The sequence below is a fragment of the Aptenodytes patagonicus genome, unplaced genomic scaffold (assembly GCF_965638725.1).
Source record: "Aptenodytes patagonicus unplaced genomic scaffold, bAptPat1.pri.cur scaffold_143, whole genome shotgun sequence".
NCBI classification, from domain to species: domain Eukaryota; kingdom Metazoa; phylum Chordata; class Aves; order Sphenisciformes; family Spheniscidae; genus Aptenodytes; species Aptenodytes patagonicus.
In genome coordinates this window covers 18,661-35,906 of record NW_027472085.1, presented here as the reverse complement: position 1 = coordinate 35,906, position 17,246 = coordinate 18,661, and the positions used below count along the sequence as shown (strand labels likewise).

At 56.3% G+C, this 17,246-nt stretch overlaps 1 protein-coding gene across 3 annotated transcripts in view; it reads left to right on the top strand.

Moving 5' to 3' along the window:
• The window catches only part of ARHGAP39 (Rho GTPase activating protein 39), a 155,179-nt gene that overhangs the window by 125,292 nt on the left and 12,641 nt on the right, over positions 1-17,246 (top strand). For all 3 annotated transcript variants that reach the window (XM_076363854.1, XM_076363853.1, XM_076363855.1), the window contains one exon: positions 13,017-14,424. In XM_076363854.1, the coding sequence (XP_076219969.1) occupies positions 13,017-14,424 (1,408 nt within the window). The remainder of the gene's footprint in view (positions 1-13,016; positions 14,425-17,246) is intronic.

Sequence of the window (17,246 nt, the reverse complement as noted above, 5' to 3'; positions counted from 1 at the left end):
CCTGTACTTCAAAGCCAACGTGCTGCTGATGACAGTATCTGGCGGCTCACACACAAACCAGGGCAGCAGATCTGGCTTGGCTCCGTGGCCAAAAGCTCTTCTCTAAGTGGAGAAGCTACTCAATCAGCCTTGCCACAGCCATGGTAGCAATCAGCAGCTTTGAAGTCACCCATCTCCTGGGATGGGTGGAGGTGAGCCCGCGGGAGGAGGACTGGTCTGGCGCATCACCCCAACACCCAACGTCCGGGCTTGGAAATTGGTCTTGTCATAGTCCTTGGTAGGTGGCTGATCACGTCCCAGAGCCTGGTCAAAGACATAGGAGGGGTCTTCTGGTGGGGAAGAGCTGGGGGAGGTGGCACCAGGCTGCAGACTGAGCCCGGGGTTGTTCGTAGCAGGGATGAATGATTCAGGTTGGAAATACCAAGAGGATGAAGGGCTTCAGCTTAGCGAACGGGGAGGGCTGCGCTCCGGGGCATGCAAAATCTGCTCGGGATAGGCCAGAGCTAAAAATCACCAGTGTAGGAACCTGTTGTCATGCTTACGGAGGCAAAGAAAGCAGATCCCCTATTGATCTGCTATTTAAGGAAATGTCGCTTCTGGTCTCTCTGTATTTTGCAGCTAATTCCTCTTAATAATAAAGGCTTCTCTGTGTTCCCTCCTCCATGTTCCCTCCTCCCTCTGGAAAAAAGAAAAATCTCATCTTGTTTCAGTGACATTTGGGTTTCGGAAAACAAGCTATTTTGGGTGATTGGTTTAATCGTACATCTGAGATGGGGAGATGCAGCCCTGATTGCCTCCTGGGGATCTGGCGTTCGGCTTCCGGCGGGCGTCCGTCTCCTCCGTGCGCGGCGCCTGGCGTGCCCTGCCCGCCTCGGCTGCCAGGGTGGGTTGTGTTGTGGATCTGCCAGCTTGGCAGACCCTGATCTTGTGCTTGCTCCTCGTCGGTTCCTAATGAGACTGATCCCGGGGGGGGGGGGGGCTCGCTGGAGACACCCCCCCCCCCTCGGCCACCGCGGCTTGTCTCCCCGCGTAGCGTGAGATCTCGCTGATCACAAAGCAAGAGGGCAAGGTGGGTGCTGCGGCCAGGTGTGGCAGGTAACAGAAGCTAACGCAGACCTTCAGTAAGGTCAGCCTGGCCTTCAGCAATGAGCTACCAGCCCGCGGCTCGCCAGGGACAGCCGTCTGAGCTCCTTTCGGCGCTTGCTTATTAGCTACAGCCCACAAGACCCCTTTGCTGTGGATTCTTGGTCTCCAACGTAGGGTCTGCAGGGTGGGCTGTCCACCACACCGCGCTCCACTCAACGTGATGTTCGCAGACTGCTGCTATTTCACCGGAAAACGGGGGCTTTCGTCATCTCGGCGGTGTCTCAGGGCCCTGCTTTCCCCCTCGCTGCTGCAAAAAGGGTGGCTGAAAAATTCCGTGCTGTTGAATGGGGTGGGGGGGACGGGAAGGCTCGTTATCTCCCTCTTGTCTTGATTCAGCTTCCGCTGCTGCTAATTAGAGCGGATGCCATGGGAGCAGCTTTTCCGAGAGAGGAGGAGTTAGCAGCGCTCAGGCAGCGAACGTGGGAGATATTTCATGTAGAGATTTGTTGTTGCAGCTCTGAAGCTAAAAGCGATCTGATAGCGCCGTCCAGAGACAAGGGCTTGGACAATCCCTGAATTGTTGTAGCCTTCTCCTTTCATTAAAAAAAAATACAAATTTAAAAAAACGGTGTTTTGACAGGGTGGCTTTTCCTTGCCTTGGTCACAGGTATCAATCCTTCAGTAATATTTTAGTTGGAGAATGAAATCGTCGCATGCGGAGGAGCTTTGTGAGACCTTAGACACCCTTCAAACCAAGCTTTGCGGTCAACAGACATGGGCTGTAGGTCGGGCTTCCCATCGCTCTGCATTTCCCCCAACGAGACCGAGCCTGATATTCGGCTTCCAGGACACCCCATGGCTCATGTTGCATCCATCAGATGGTCCTCATGATCCCACCGCTGGTATTTAGCAGGAGACAGAGAGCAGAGGGCAGCTGTGACGCTGTCCGGTTGGTGGTAATGCTACACCTTCTCCGTGGTTCCTCCACGGATGGGTGATCCTGTCCGGAGCAAAGACCAAGTCCCGGATCAGCCTGGGAAGAGATTGGCAGGTCATGGAGCTGGTCTCCTGCCACGCAGCTCTATCTGGAGCTGTCAGCCCCCCCGTTGTCCCACCAGGCAGCGAGATCAGTCCATCTCCTCCTGATCCCGACAAGCGTAAAAAACCTGTTCAAATTGCAGTTCCTCTTGGTTTTCCCCGTCGGAGAGATGTGTCAGCCCATCCCGACGGACGAGAGAGGGAGACCCGGGGGCACTGTAAGTGAAGGCAAGGAGGAAAGGAGACGCTTGAAGGATGAGAAACACACGACAAAACACAAACCCAAGGGTGCTCCCTGCTGTGCCAGGCTGGTTTTACACCGGCTTTGGGTACCGGGTACAGCCTAACCGGGAGAGCTCAGCCCAAGCCATGGCTCGGCTCTGTCCTGCCCCATCCAGACCATTGCTAGGACATGGCCCAGTCTGGATTTGACCACAGAAACCTTCTTTTCACCAGGGTTGAACCAGTTCAGCATCACCGAGGTCCATGCAGGGGTTGGGAAACTTGAGCCCCATGCTCACACTTCTCTCCAGATAACCATTTTATTGCCCAAACAATGCAGATTTCACCTCATAAAATCATAGAATCATTAAGGTTGGAAAAGGCCTCTAAGATCATCGAGTCCAACCATCGACCCAACACCACCATGCCCACTAAACCATGTCCCTAAGTGCTGCATCTACACGTCTTTTAAATACCTCCAGGGATGGGGACTCAACCACTTCCCCGGGCAGCCTGGTCCAATGTTTAACCACTCTTTCAGTAAAGACATTTTTCCTCACATCCAATCTAAACCTCCCCTGGCGCAACTTGAGGCCGTTTCCTCTCGTCCTATCGCCTGTTACTTGGGAGAAGAGACCGACCCCCACCTGGCTACAACCTCCTTTCAGGTGGTTGTAGAGAGCGATGAGGTCTCCCCTCAGCCTCCTTTTCTGCAGGCTAAACACCCCCAGTTCCCTCAGCTGCTCCTCATCAGACTTGTTCTCCAGACCCCTCACCAGCCTCGTTGCCCTTCTCTGGACACGCTCCAGCACCTCAACGTCCTTCTTGTAGTGAGGGGCCCAAACCTGAACACAGTGTTCGAGGTGCGGCCTCACCAGTGCCGAGTACAGGGGCACGATCACTTCCCTACTCCTGCTGGCCACACTATTTCTGATACAGGCCAGGATGCCATTGGCCTCCTTGGCCACCTGGGCACACTGCCGGCTCATGTTCAGCCGGCTGTCGACCAACACCCCCAGGTCTTTTTCCACTGGGCAGCTTTCCAGCCACTCTTCCCCAAGCCTGTAGCGCTGCATGGGGTTGTTGTGGCCCAAGTGCAGGACCCGGCACTTGGCCTTGTTGAACCTCATACAACTGGCCTGGGCCCATCGATCCAGCCTGTCCAGGTCCCTCTGCAGAGCCTTCCTACCCTCGAGCAGGGGTAGGGGTAGTATCTCGCTCACATCTCATTTCTGTAGGAATTGGTTTTGACCATATCTGCAGGTTTCTTAAAAAAATGAAGTCCAAGGAGGACGTGAGATTTCCGGGCGTGTAGATAAAGATGGGAACAGAGATTGCAAGTGTAGAAGAAGGGTCAGAGAGACCACGGTGGGGTTGCGGGGACGCCTGCACGGAGCCCTAATCTCATAAAAGCTGTAAGCAGGAATTTAAAATTTCAGGTACGATCTAAGCTCTGGGATATTTATATACATTGTAAGCATGTAATTCTGTACGTACAAATTTTTGGGAACAGCAATACTTGCAGATACAGAGCAAGAAGTCTTAGGGATGGGGGGGGGTTTATCCTGTCTTCCTATTCCCTAATTTAGCCATAAATTAGTAAAAAATTGAGTTCTCTGGTGGCTTTTGCATGACTACAGAGGCTGGACAGCTGTTCTAAGGACAGTTTCCTAGCTGGAAAATTTAGGAGGGCTCATCGGAGGCTTCGGTCTGAAGCCCAGATATCTTCTAGGCTTGCTGCGGGGAGCAGGGAGGCTTCTTCCCAGCTGCCCACCTTTGCCTGCATTTGCAGGAAGATATTTGTGTCGCCGGAGCGGTGTCGGGCAGCGTGCCAGGTACAGGGAGGTTTTCTGCCGTCGGCTCATCGCTGACCCCGGGCTTTGCAGTGGGATGCGCTCGGCGTGGCGGCCGCCCATCCCTGGCTGTGCCGGCGGTACCCAGCTGGGAGGAGAGGGGGGGCTGCGCTGCATCCTTCATCTCCGTCCCCGGGGAATCGCAGTCGGTCCAGTTTAGCACCGGACGGGGGATCGCAAAGGCGTTAAGCTCGGGAGGGTGGTGAAAAGTCACGGGGAGGAGATGCGCCCGGCTCCCGCGGCCGGGGGAGGAAGGTGAGGAAGAGCGAGGGCACGGGGACGGTGGGGACAGCTTGGGGACGGCGCCTGGACACGGTTGCGTGGCGGGGCGGTGGCGGGGCGCCCAGGGATCCCGTGCTTTTCCAGTGGATGGGAGCCCCGATGCGTTCACAGCACATTGGAAACCAATATATTTGAACTAATCATTCAGATTAAGGGCTTTCCCCACACACACCCGAGAGGGGAAAACCCATTTAATCCTAGCGCTAAATTATAGTCTGCATCTGCAAAGTCTAAATAACACTGGGACAAGCAAACGTATCTTGAAAAAATGTGTGTGTTTAGGTCGGTTTTGTGAATATTCTTGCTTTTGAATCTCCTTTGGAGAAGCGTTGCTGTGTCATTCATTTAAAAGTCAGAACGATGCTGTTAAAGCAACTGCGCTTAAGCCCAGCTGCGACCTGTGATTTATTCACTAGTCCTGCGCTGATTTAACGTAGCTGCCAATCGACTACGTTAAAGGCATCACGGTGGAAATTGTGAACGTAAAAAATATAATTTTGGTTGTCGTGACTGTTTTTAAGGTAAATAGAGCTGTGGATGGTCTTAATTATTGCAGGCATCAAAATAATTCTATTTAAGTGTCAGGGATGGTGTCTACCTGCCTGCAGCAGAGACGCGGTGCAGGGTGAGGATTGCTTGTGTCTCTCCAGCAAAAGCAACTGGAAGCGAAGCAATTCCCGGGCGAGGGAGCCGAGGAGCGCGCAAGGAGCGTGCACGCCGTTCACGGAGCGTGCACGGAGCGCGCGGTGCCCAGCAGCCCAGCGCCGGAGAGTTCTCCTCTCACCTCTGTCGTTGACTTTCCACAGGCTGGAAGAAGATCAGGGAGGGGGTGTTTGAGCAGGCAGGGAGATTTAAGAGCATAAGTCTCGTGAGCGCTTTGGAAAAATCCTCCCCTAAATAAATGAAATGTTTCAGTCCACGGAAATTATGCAAATTTGCAAAGAAATTGATTTCGCTGGTAGAAGATTAGAGGGATTTGGGAAGTAGTTTGTCATGGAAATGTACGCAGAGTCGTAAGTAAAATCTTGCCTACCCCGCAAGGAGAAAATAGCAAAGGGAACACGGTGCCAAGCCAGAGATAACAGAAATGCTTTGAATTTCTGGAGGAGCTCCTGTGCCAGGAGGGTGGCAAGCCTCGGCGGGGCTCGCTCTCCTCTCTAGCAGCATCGCTTTTCATTTATTGGAGTAACTGAGCTGCTCGTGGGCACGGTGGCTGCAGCGATTTAGCCGCAAAAAGGCCCTTCGCAATATTCCTTTTGCAGGCAGAAAATTCAATTTAGTCTGTAGCAATGCTTTCTAGCGTTTAGCAATAATCCCGGGCAGTACGACGGAGCTTTCAGGTTTATTGGTTGCTGTTACTTAATATTTTGATTGAAAGCTCCACCTTGGCTAGATGATTTGGCAGGCAGGGCTGCTTCGCGGGGATTTTTATTCGTATCCGCTGTTGCCAGATGCAGGCTGCTGTCTGAAATATTAATGCAAGCTGCAAATCCAGGAATTAAGAGCTGCTTTCACCGGTTAAAACACCTGGCCTTAGGACGGATTCCTCTCCGTTCGGGGACGGTGGAAGAGCTGAAGCACGGGGGTGTGCAGAGCATCACTTGGTGCTCATCTCTTACTGCTTTGTGGTACCCGGGTTTTTAGCTTGGAGGTCGGAAGCTGTTGGGGTGGGAAAAGGGCATCAGACCGGGCAGCTCTTCCTTACGGAGCTGCTCTTGATTTGCAGCTCTCCCTCCTTCTCCCCAGTGCTCCTCTGCTGCCGGGTCTGCGGGCAGGGATGCGCGCCGAAAACCCACGGGTGACGGTGGCAGGACAGGGTGGACGTCTTTGCAAGAGGAGGAGTCATTGGAAAACATAACGGCGTGGCTGCAAAACCTCCTGCATCTATGGGACATGGCTTAGTGGTGGACTTGGCAGTGTTGGGTTAACGGTTGGACTCGGTGATCTTAAAGGTCTTTTCCAACCTAAACGATTCTATGATTCTGTGCAGATGAGATGCCTGCGGTTGCGGATCCGCACGCGGGGAAAGAAAAGCTCTGCCGTCCCTGCCGCACCTCCCTGCCTGCTCCCAGCGAGGCGTCACTGCCCGCGAGGCAGGGCTAACCCCAACCGTGCTGCCGTCGGTGCCTTGCACCGTGCTTTGCGGTGTGGCCGCATGCCGGAGCGTAGCCAGGACTCTGCTCTGGCCGCCACGTGGGTCCTGCTGTCAACCAGACCATAGACATGACCCAGGTGGCGCTGGGGGAGCACCGCGTTTCAGGGTGGCGGGGGAAGATGTCCCCCCAGCTTTCCCTGTTTTTTTCTCCTTACTGAGGTGCTGGTCTCCCCTCCTTTTAGCTGAAGAGGCAGAGAAACGCCAGCAGGCTGATCTCCCATAGCTTTGGAGGTGTCTTGCTCTTTTGCAAATAACTTCGCCAATGCGGGAGAATGGCCGCGCATCCCCATCGTCCTCTGGCCTTTGCGGTCCCACCGGTGTCACCTTGGTGCACCTGGGGGGCTTTGGGGCCACCTTCTGTGCGTCCTGCTCTTTCTAACTGTAGCAATGCCGGAATCGCCCGCAGAAGCAGGAGGAGATGGGGCTTGATGACACCGAGGTGACAGACTGACGGCGGCTTGTGCCACTCCGGCGGCGTGGCTTTGCCGAGTATTGTCGGGGCCACGTGTCGCAGAGGCTTTCCAAGGTTGCTGATGTTTTTACGGCGATGGCTATTAATCACTCCTTGGCCATTTGGCGTTACAGCCTTTAATGACTCCTTCTGCCTCGCTGGGAGTTCATACTGAAAAGCAAGCAAGAGCGTCAACCTCATCTTTTGGGCCCCTCACTACAAGAAGGATGTTGAGGTGCTGGAGCGTGTCCAGAGAAGGGCAACGAGGCTGGTGAGGGGTCTGGAGAACAAGTCTGATGAGGAGCGGCTGAGGGAACTGGGGGTGTTCAGCCTGGAGAAAAGGAGGCTCAGGGGAGACCTCATCGCTCTCTACAACTACCTGAAAGGAGGTTGTAGCCAGGTGGGTGTTGGTCTCTTCTCCCAAGTGACAAGCGATAGGACGAGAGGAAATGGCCTCACGTTGCGCCAGAGGAGGTTTAGATTGGATGTAAGGAAAAATGTCTTTACTGAAAGAGTGGTGAAACATTGGAACAGGCTGCCCAGGGAAGTGGTTGAGTCCCCATCCCTGGAGGTATTTAAAAGACGAGTAGATGAGGCACTTAGGGACATGGTTTAGTGGGTGGTGGTGTTGGGTCGATGGTTGGACTCGATGATCTTAGAGGTCTTTTCCAACCTCAATGATTCTATGATTCTATGATCTCCAAAAACAAAGCACCCATGGACATGTCTGGAGTTTAAATTACTCGTCTGTGTGTAATAGAAAAACATCAGCAACTTGGGGAAAGGAGTATCAGAAAGGAGAGAGGTAACGAGGACTTGGGCTCTCAGGTGGCCCTGAAGCAGCCAGCCAACACCTTGGCTCCCAATCGTCCACCCATGAGGTTTGGGGGACCCCGAGGAGGCACCTGGAGTCTCCCCTTCCTCTGTGATGTGCTGCAAATCACCATGAGATCAAATGTGATTTGTGCGCGCAAATCACCCGGTGCGGTCTCATCCCAGGTTGGGGAAACCTGTTTCTGAGCAGTAGTGGGAGGCGGGTGCTGATGCTCGTGGCTTGTGGTCGCGCTTGAGACCAGAAACAATTTCTTTACCCGCTGCAGAGAAGGAACTAGCTACCAGGAGAACAGGTCTGATTTCCCTGGCTCCTGCCCAGCCTTGGTCCGATTATCCATCCCTTCTTCTTCTAGTTCGTCGTCCTCAAGATGCAAGTCCCCGTCTGTCCTGGTGGCTGCTCAACTGTGGTCCTAGCCAGCGGTGTGAGTCGGAGGGGAGGTGACGAGGGTGTGCTGGGTACCACAGGGCGGGTTAAGTGACCCAGCCTGTAATTACTGCAGTTCGTAACCATGGTGAAAATAAATGAGTGTCCTCCGTGGTCAGATAATTATTGAAGGAAGAGGAGACCTCGGTTAACGTCCATGCGGCAGCGGGACGGTGATTTGTTGCTGGTGGGGTTGTAATCCTTTCTTGCCCGCTGGCATCGCGCTGCCTCCGGCCTTGCCACCCCGGCACTGGTGGGAAATCTGCCCGTTAATGAGGGAGCAGGATGGGGATGAAATCGGTCCTTGGCGCTCTCCGCAGCAGATCTATCTTCTCACCTCACTCATCGTTTCAGCTTGTTGATGCTGGGCGATGCAGCCAAGAGTTTCTTGGCGTATCTGACCTAGCAAGGCTTCCCCTCATCACCCTGCCCCGATAGTTTGTTCAGGGCATGCTCCTGTGGTTGTGGAGGGAGTTTTGGGGGTCTGGAAGGGCTCGATGAGTGGTTGAGATCCAACAACCAGTCTGGAGGGACCAGGAGGGACCCAAACTCATGCAGGTCTTCAACGGCAAGAAGCCGGCAGGAGGCTCAAGTCCTCAGGAGCTCGAAATGCTGCTACGGAAAGGGAAGGAAGAAATTGTTCCCCACATCCCCTGGAGCGAGGACAAAGTCATGGGCAAGCAATGAGCAGGGTGCCGGGAGATGGTGGAGCCTCATGCAGGGAGATATTTATATATGCCTCTTTGTGGGCATTTTTCTGCAAAACTCAGTAATTGGACTCACTCTGCCTTTTTCTGAAGGACAGAAAGAACAAGTGGCTGTGAAAAAATAACTGAGAATGAGAGAGGAATGAACTGGGAGAGCAGCCCGTCCTCCCAGACGTGTCGCAGACGGTGCCTCCGGTATCGTCTGTGCCAGCGTGGGACTCGGCGAGGGAATGATAACACGATGTGCTTCCCTGTGCTTTGGAGACAGCAGCAAACTCCAGCTCAGATCCCTCCTGCGAGACGGGCGATGCTTTCGGCACCTCCATAAAAACCACCTCTGCTCTTCCTCCTGAGTGTCCCCTGCCTGGGTGGCATCTCCCAAGGACTTGAAACATGGATTGAGCAGATGAAAAACCTCTGTTAGTTGGGGTGATCCATGGGCCACCCCACTTGCGCCGGGTCATGCAGGGGCAGAAGAGCCTCTTCTTGCAGAACCCCCCAACCAGTGGCCATGAAATGTTTTGGACAAGGTGGAAAAGACTGGAGAGAACTGGGGTAGCGAAGAGGAAAATCAAAGCGTGGTCTTAAGCAAGTGCAAGTGGTGAAGGCAGCATGAGCTGGCCGGAGCTGGTGGCTTTGCTGCTCTCTCGAAGAAACAAAGAGCCATCTTCAACCTTCAGGACACGATGCAGAAGATCTCGCTGTAGACGTGCTTCCACGAAAGCAGGGGAGAAGGTTTAATTCTTATTTAATGTGGTAACCTGGCATAAGGAGACCTGCCTCCAGCTCTCAGGATCCATGAGATCCACTGAGGGTGGTGGGTGGTGAGAAGTGTGCATTGGGCAAGACGTCAAATGGGGTGTTTTGGCACCAGAACTGGAGCCGAGGCTGGTGGGTTGTTCAGCGTGACCTCTGAGAGCTGTTCTGGTGGCAGGGCGTCTGGAGGTGGTGCGTGCTGCCAAAAAGGAGTGGGAAGGCCCTCTTCTGCTGGGCATCGACCTCCCTCATCTCTGGGATTTCATCGTGAGAAGAGGCTCCAGTGACCTGTAATCGATGAAAGCTGTGGGTCACCAGGTTCAGGAGACCCAGTATGGAGTTGGCAGTAGCTCAGAGTCTCATACTATCGATTGCTTCATGTGGACGGGAGCAGAAGCATGAGCCAACTCTTGGGCCAACTCTTCATGGTGTGAGGTCACTGTGTCCCTCACTGGAGACGCCGCGGGTTGGGACAGCCCTGGAGAACGAACCTGAGCCGGGTGGCAAGGCTGCAGCCGGTGGTGTCTGGCTCCTGCCCTTCCCGACAGGCACATTTCCCACCAACAGGCTCCACGGAGCACAGGAGAAGGGTTGGTTCCCAAAGGTCACCCAACGTTCGGGGGAGAGCAAGGTGCAAACCACATCCCTGGTGTGCCTGCAGTTTGGGGAGTGACGGGGACGGAGGCATCTCTGTCCAGCTCCAACGTCACATCCTACCGCTGGGAGATTTGTTTCCTGGCTCTTGCCCGAGTTTATGATGATGATAGGAAATTATTTTCTCCTACTCCCCATCTGACAGCAGCACGCTGGCAAGGTGGCGGGCAACGTCCCAAACGAAGTGATAGTTGCCTTTGAGGCTGGAGCCGCGTAGGCGCGTCTAAGGCTGAAGCCCAAGCTTGGCTGAAGTTTTGCTCCTCCGAGTATTTGATACTTTTATTTTGTGAGGAGGTGGTAACTTCAGGTAGTGAGTTGGGCCAAGCCTTGATGTCCACCCTCCCGTAGAGGGGCAGTTTTTCCACGGTGGATGATCTGCCAGCTCGGAGCTGCCCCAGGAGAGGTGGATTCATTTGAGAAGGGTTGAGTTGCTCCCCGCCCCTGGGGCTTTCTTGCTCATCCCAGGACACTGAGCAGCCCTGAGGGGAAGGTTTGACCAGCCCAGATGGAGCCCAGCCAGCCTTGCCCAGGTTTCACAGCTCCCTGCAACCCAGTCCCAAGGAGTTAATCCTGCAGGGCCGAGATTATCCTGAGATTATAATTATTTCTGCCCGTGAATTATTAATAAAGAGGAAAAAAAACCTCTTTGATTCATTGCAAATTGCAATTAGGGTTGAAACGGAGAACCTGCAGACGTGCTGCTGGAACATCGGTGATGGGAGACCCAGCTTTGCGGGACACGTCGTCATTCGGAGGAGATGTTACCCACCAGGACTATCAAATGCCTTAACGGGAAGATGGACTTCAGGTAGAGGTGAAGGAGGTCTCCTCCTGGCTCTGGTTGCAGGCTCCAGGGTTTTTTCACTTGTGGATGAGTTGGTCCCTGCTGAACCCTGCTCGGGTGAGCTCCTGGCACGCTCGGCACATTGCCCGGCTGAGCTTTCACCCCTGCTCGTGCCAGGACTGCCACAGAAGCTGCCTGTTGGGTGGCGATTTGGGGATGATTATTCACATCTCAGAATTAAGAAGGTCCCCCGTTGGCGCTTGTTCGCACGTGCACGTTGTATGTACGAAAACAGGCTCCACCAGGCAGTTTCCAGCCCGATGCCACGGGGGTTTGGGGTGTGCAGGTACAGTCTCTGCGAGTCACGCAACAGCAAGATGCCGTAGGATGCTCCACGTTGAGAGACGTTCAGTGGAAGTGTGCAGGGCGTCACCGCACGGGGTGCGAAGTGGCTGAGGGATGCAGTGAGCTCGAGCATCAGGGAAGCCATGGGCATCCGCCACCACCGTTCCAGCTCCCGCTTGCCTCTCCGTGGGCATCGTGCGCATCCTCGCAGCCGTGCTGAGATGCTCGTCCCATCCGGGGCTGGCCCTAGGGCTTTTTTCGGCGATGAAGGGGACGGAGGGCAGCTGCTGCTTTCACCTCCTGCGGTGCTTGTGCTCCGTCCCTTTGGAGACCGAGGTGTCCACGCGTCATGCGGGTTTAGGCAGTTGGCTGAGCTGTCCCTCCCCTCCCTGCCCCAGCATGTCGGTACTCCGCTTCGGTGCTGCCAGAAGTAGCTGCCCCATGGCCTCAGGGTACAAGGCAACGGGGGTTCGCATTTCGTGAGGCTGGGACATCTCTGCACGGGTCGGGGTTGTGTTTTCAAGCCCCCCCGAGCTATTTAGCGTCCCCGCAGGAGCCAAACCACGGGCAGAGGTTCAGTCCCCTGCCCCGTCCTCCCACCGTGGGCTCCCTCTGCGGCAGAGGGGGCAAAGTCTGAAGGTTTTTGCCTTCAACTTCTTTTGGAACGATGCTTGGGATTATTATTTTTTCCTGGTTTTAACGTAACTCAGCTCTAGCTGGGAACCGGAGGAGGGTTTTAATCCCGGGCAGGGGGCTGGATGGAGGGGGTGAGATGGGTTAATCCTGGGTGCTGCGAGGAATGGAAAGCAAGAAGAGGTGGGAGAGACGGGGCTGTGCATAGGCGGCTTCTCCTTCTCGCCCTGGGATGGGAGATCCCAGCAAGGGGCTGGTCCCAGGTGGGGACCGTGGTGGAGGTCGGTCCCCGCTCCCTGCAAGGACTGCGTTCCCAAACACCCATGAAACTGTCACCCAACGTACGTCTGCCCCAAAGCTTGTCCCCAGCGGGTGGCCATGCTCGCTCCTCCGTCGCTGTTCGGCTCCAAGAAGCACCAAGGCACGAGCGGGGAGGGATGATTCAGGGCTGTCTCCTAGAGATGTGCTCCAAGGGGTGTCATCGCTTCTCGGGGCTTGGCTTTCCAGCCTGCGCGTCCTTCACCATGAGGGTTGCTGAGGTCTGTGGGAGCCGGGGAGAGCTGCGGGCCGGTGCCACTGAGTTTGGGACAGTGGCAATGCACTGGTCTCTCCATCACCGACGTGCCCTTCACCTGATGGGAGAGGCTTGGGGTGCTTGGGCATGTCCATCCTTTGGGCTCTGCTGCGGCCGAGGGTCTGGGGGGTCCCAGGGCAGCGGTATGGGGGCGTCTGTCCGCCTGTGGGCATGGGGGGCTTCGCTCGCTGATGGCGGCGCTGTGTTTCTCCCCGCAGGACGTCGTCCCTGCGATGGAACGCCGGCACCAAGGAGCGGATGCTGATCAAGGTGACCGACCGTGAGCCCAGCTTCCTCATGCACCAAGGCAACGGCTACGCACCCGAAAACCAACCGGGCACCCGTTCGCGGCGACCCTCAGGGGGCCAACAATCGCCCAACCTGCAAACCTTCGCCCCCGACACCGACAACTCTGTTTTCTTCCCAGAGAGGAAGCAGTCACCCTTCTTGAAGAGGGCTGAGCACGTGGGCAGCTGCTCGCCGCTGCTCGGCCGGGGGGACTCCTTCTGCTCCCCGCTCCAAGCCCAGCACCGCAAGCACTCCAGCGAGTCGCAACCCTCCTCGCCCCGCTACGCCTACGAGCCCCCCCTCTACGAGGAACCCCCCATGGAGTACCAGGCTCCCATCTATGACGAACCCCCCGTGGACATGCAGTACGAAGCCAGCGGGAGCTACAAAGCTGGCTCGCCGCAGAAATCACCCATCCGTAAACCTCACCCCTTCCTGCAATCACCCAAGCAAGGCTCCAACTCGCCCTACCAGCAGTTGGTGCTCACCAAACAGAAGTGTCCCGACCGGTTCATGAGCCTGGAGTACAGCCCCGCTGGCAAGGAGTATGTCAGGCAACTGGTCTACGTCGAGCAGTCGGGCTCCAGCCCTAAGATGAAGACGGGGTTGAGGCACAAATATTCCCCCAACCCCATCGGCGGCTCCTACTCGCTGCAGCACAGCCCCTGCCTGGTCCGGGACCAACGCTTGGAGATCAAATCGGGTGACTACAGCAGCATGGAGGGACCCGACTTCTGCCCTGGCCCAACAGGTGGCCAGGTGGCCCAGGGCGAGGACTCCATGTCGTGGTCCAGCCAACAGGACACCTTGTCCTCCACCGGCTACTCGCCCTCCACCAGAAAGAGGAAAAGCCGAAAGCCTTCCCTATCCCACGACCCCAACGCCTCCTCCACGGACGGCTCAGGGGACCGGGAGGTGTTGGGCGAGCAGATGCTGGGTGAGGAACGAGCCACCCCAGGATCCAACAGGTCACCGATGAACCGTACGGAGAGCAAGGCGGTGGAGGCGGAGGCGGCGCGGGGCTTCCCCGAGCCCTTCCTGGCACAGGCGCGCCTGGCTTGGGAAGCTCAGCAAGCCCACTACCACATGAAACAACGGAGCAGCTGGGATTCCCAAAAGGACGGTTCGGGCTACGAGAGCGACGGTGCCCTCCCTTTACCCATGCCGGGTCCGGTGGTGCGAGCCTTCAGCGAGGACGAGGCGTTGGCGCAGCAGGAGAACAAGCACTGGAAGAGGAACACCTTCGAGAAGCTGGGCTTCCCCCAGATCCTGCTGGAGAAGAGCGTCTCTGTGCAGACCAACCTGGCCTCCCCTGAGCCCTACTTGCATCCGTCTCAGGTAACGTCCTCGGGGATGTCCCCGGCGTCGGGGGGCTTCGCCGCGTGCCCCGCGCCGCCAACCCTCGCCCGCCGCGTGGCGCCTCCTCAGGTGCCACGCCAGGTTGGGCAGACCAAACCACGTGGCAGCGCAGCGTCCCCACCACCCTCTCCGATAAGGCTCCTTCTTCTTGTAAAGCCGGTTTAAATCCCCGCCTCCGCTGCAGATCCAGCGGGATGGTCCCCAGGTGATCCTGCACCTTCGTAGCCGCCGAGTGCCGGCATGGGCACCTCTGCACTGTGGCAGCCTCGGCCCTGTGCCGTGGCTTCAGGCGCTGCTTCTCCTCTTTCGGTCTGGCTGGCACTCGGTGGGAGCCAGCTCCTGGACCCCAAGCACCCACCCGGCTCCCAGGGGAGCCCTGAGCGCCCATCCCCGGCTGTGCTCGGTGCTCCCGGCACATGCACGGGGCTCGTGTGCTTTGCAGTAACTCATCTCCTTGCGTTTCACGTCACGGCACCGTCGGACTGCGGCGGTGCAGGAGATTTTCCTTATCAATCCTGCGGTGGCTCAGCCTGGGCTTCGTAGCTTCCTCGCAAGAGCACTGGATTCTGGGGACACCCAAAATGCCACCTCTGGTCCCCATCCAGCTGGAGGAGACGCGTGAGCAGGGATGTCCCTTCTGCAGAGCGAGGGGAGATGGCCAGGGTGTGTAAACGGCATCAAGAAAATCGGCCCCTTTCTGCTCTCTCCACCTGCTTCCGTTCTCAAAGGCGTCCTCTGCCAGAAATGAGGGTTTGCTCACCAGATTGTTCCCAGCTGTAGCGGTTCGAGGTGCTGGAGCCGCGCCGCTGGCCCTTGGCTTTCGCGGTGAGCAGGAACAGGCAGCACCATGTTTGAGTTGGGGTCTTGACCCACCACCCCAGCTCCAGCCATCCAAGTGGTGGCTGAACCCGTCACCGGACCCACTGGTAACTCCGAGGCAATTTCCAGGAGTTTTTTTTCAGTGAGGACTGACAGTAAGTTGAGGAGCTTCGTCCCGCCGGTGCAGGCTGTCCCGTTTGATCGCAGGCAGCACCCCACACGGATCCTGCCTCGGTCTCCTCCCTGGCACGTTGGGATCAACAGCGCTGCCGACCTGGCTGCCAGATTTGCTTTCTTATAGAAGCTGGTCCTTAGCAAGCTGGTCCCTAGCAAGCTGGTCCCTCAAAGAAGTTGCTCCTTAGCAAGCTGGTCCCTCAAAGAAGCTGGTCCTTGGCAAGCTGGTCCCTCAAAGCTGGTCCTTAGTAACCTGGTCCCTCAAAGAAGTTGCTCCTTAGCAAGCTGGTTCCTCAAAACCCTGGGATGAAACAGCCACAAGCACACCAGCTTTCCAGGATCTGCTTCCCAGGGCTCTGAGCTGCCTGTACCCTCCCTGGGACTGAGCTGCCCCGGTCCTGGAGACCCCTCCTGCCCCAAACTCCCATCCCAGAGGAGCTCCTGCAGCTGCCATAGACCATTCTCATGACGGCGTAGCCCTCCTGCTGCTGATAGCCCCCCATGGGCCGTGACCTGGACCTGCTGGAGCTGGTGCATCCCCTGTGCCCATCTTCCAACCCATCAGGTGTTTCCCATCAGCAGCTCCTGGCTTACGGCTTTCAGCTCCCATGTCCTTTCCCCTCCAGCATCCGACACCCAAAATCTGCCCCTCTGACCTGTAGTACCCCGCTCCGGGCAAGGACAGGGACGCTGCCCGCGTCCCCGTGGCCAGAGGAGCCCAGAGATGGTCTGCGGAGGTGGGGAGGTGAAGACAAGGGTTTCCAGAATAAGACGGCTTGATTTGCTTTTGGATGCATCGAGTGCTGATGTAAGGACGGGAGGAAAGGCTATAACGGCTTTTTAAAACTGGATGATGACGCCGTGTGCAGGGATAGTTACCCTGGTGAGAACAATCCGACCTGGAAAACTGCCTGGAAGATGGAGCTTGGTATCAGCAAGGACGAGGGAGACCCTGGATGTGCAAAAACCTGGGAAACAGCAAATAATCTGGAAAATGCTTTTTTGCCCATGGGAATGTGTAAGGAAGTTGGTGGGGCGTTGCATCCAAAGGCAGCAGAAGAAAATTCCCCATGCACAAGTGTTCCCAGGCACCCGGTGCTGCACGAGGAGGTTCAAACCCAAAACTGGAGAGCTCCAAATCCGCTTTGGATGCTCACGTTGGCCAGGAGGAATAGCTGCCACCATTAGTGATCCCGTGCCTTCTGCGTGGAGCTCAGGATGTGGTGGGACTCTTCTCCGCTGCCCGGGCGTTTCTGTCTGGTTGACCCTGTCTGATGTTGTCCTCAAGCTCAGGGACACCCGTTCCAGGAAGAGCAGATTTCCAGCCAAGGTGGTGGGACGCTGGACCAGGTTGCCCAGAGAAGTTGTGGATGCCCCATCATTGGAAGTGTTCAAGGTCAGGTCGGACGGGGCTCTGAGCAACCTGATCTAGTGGGAGATGTCCCTGCTCATTGCAGGGGGGGTTGGACTGGATGGTCTTTGAAGATCCCCCCCCAACCCAGACCATTTGATGATCATGTCTAAGATTGTCACGTGGTTTTAATTTGGTTTCCTACGCTCCCATCAACTGGGCAACCTTCAACATTGGTCAAAGCGGAAGCCTCTTGCGGTGGGCGCAGACCTGCAGCCGGCCCTGGCGGTGAGCTTTGTGCGGAGGGTTGTCACGCTGTCCATGATGGCAAGATGTGGCAGAAACGGAGAAGAAAACCAGAGCAAAATGACGCTGGAGATGACACACAGGGAGATGCAGAGACCTGGCAGAGGAGGGAAGTGCACAGGAGATGTGACGGGGTGGCACAAGCGATGGG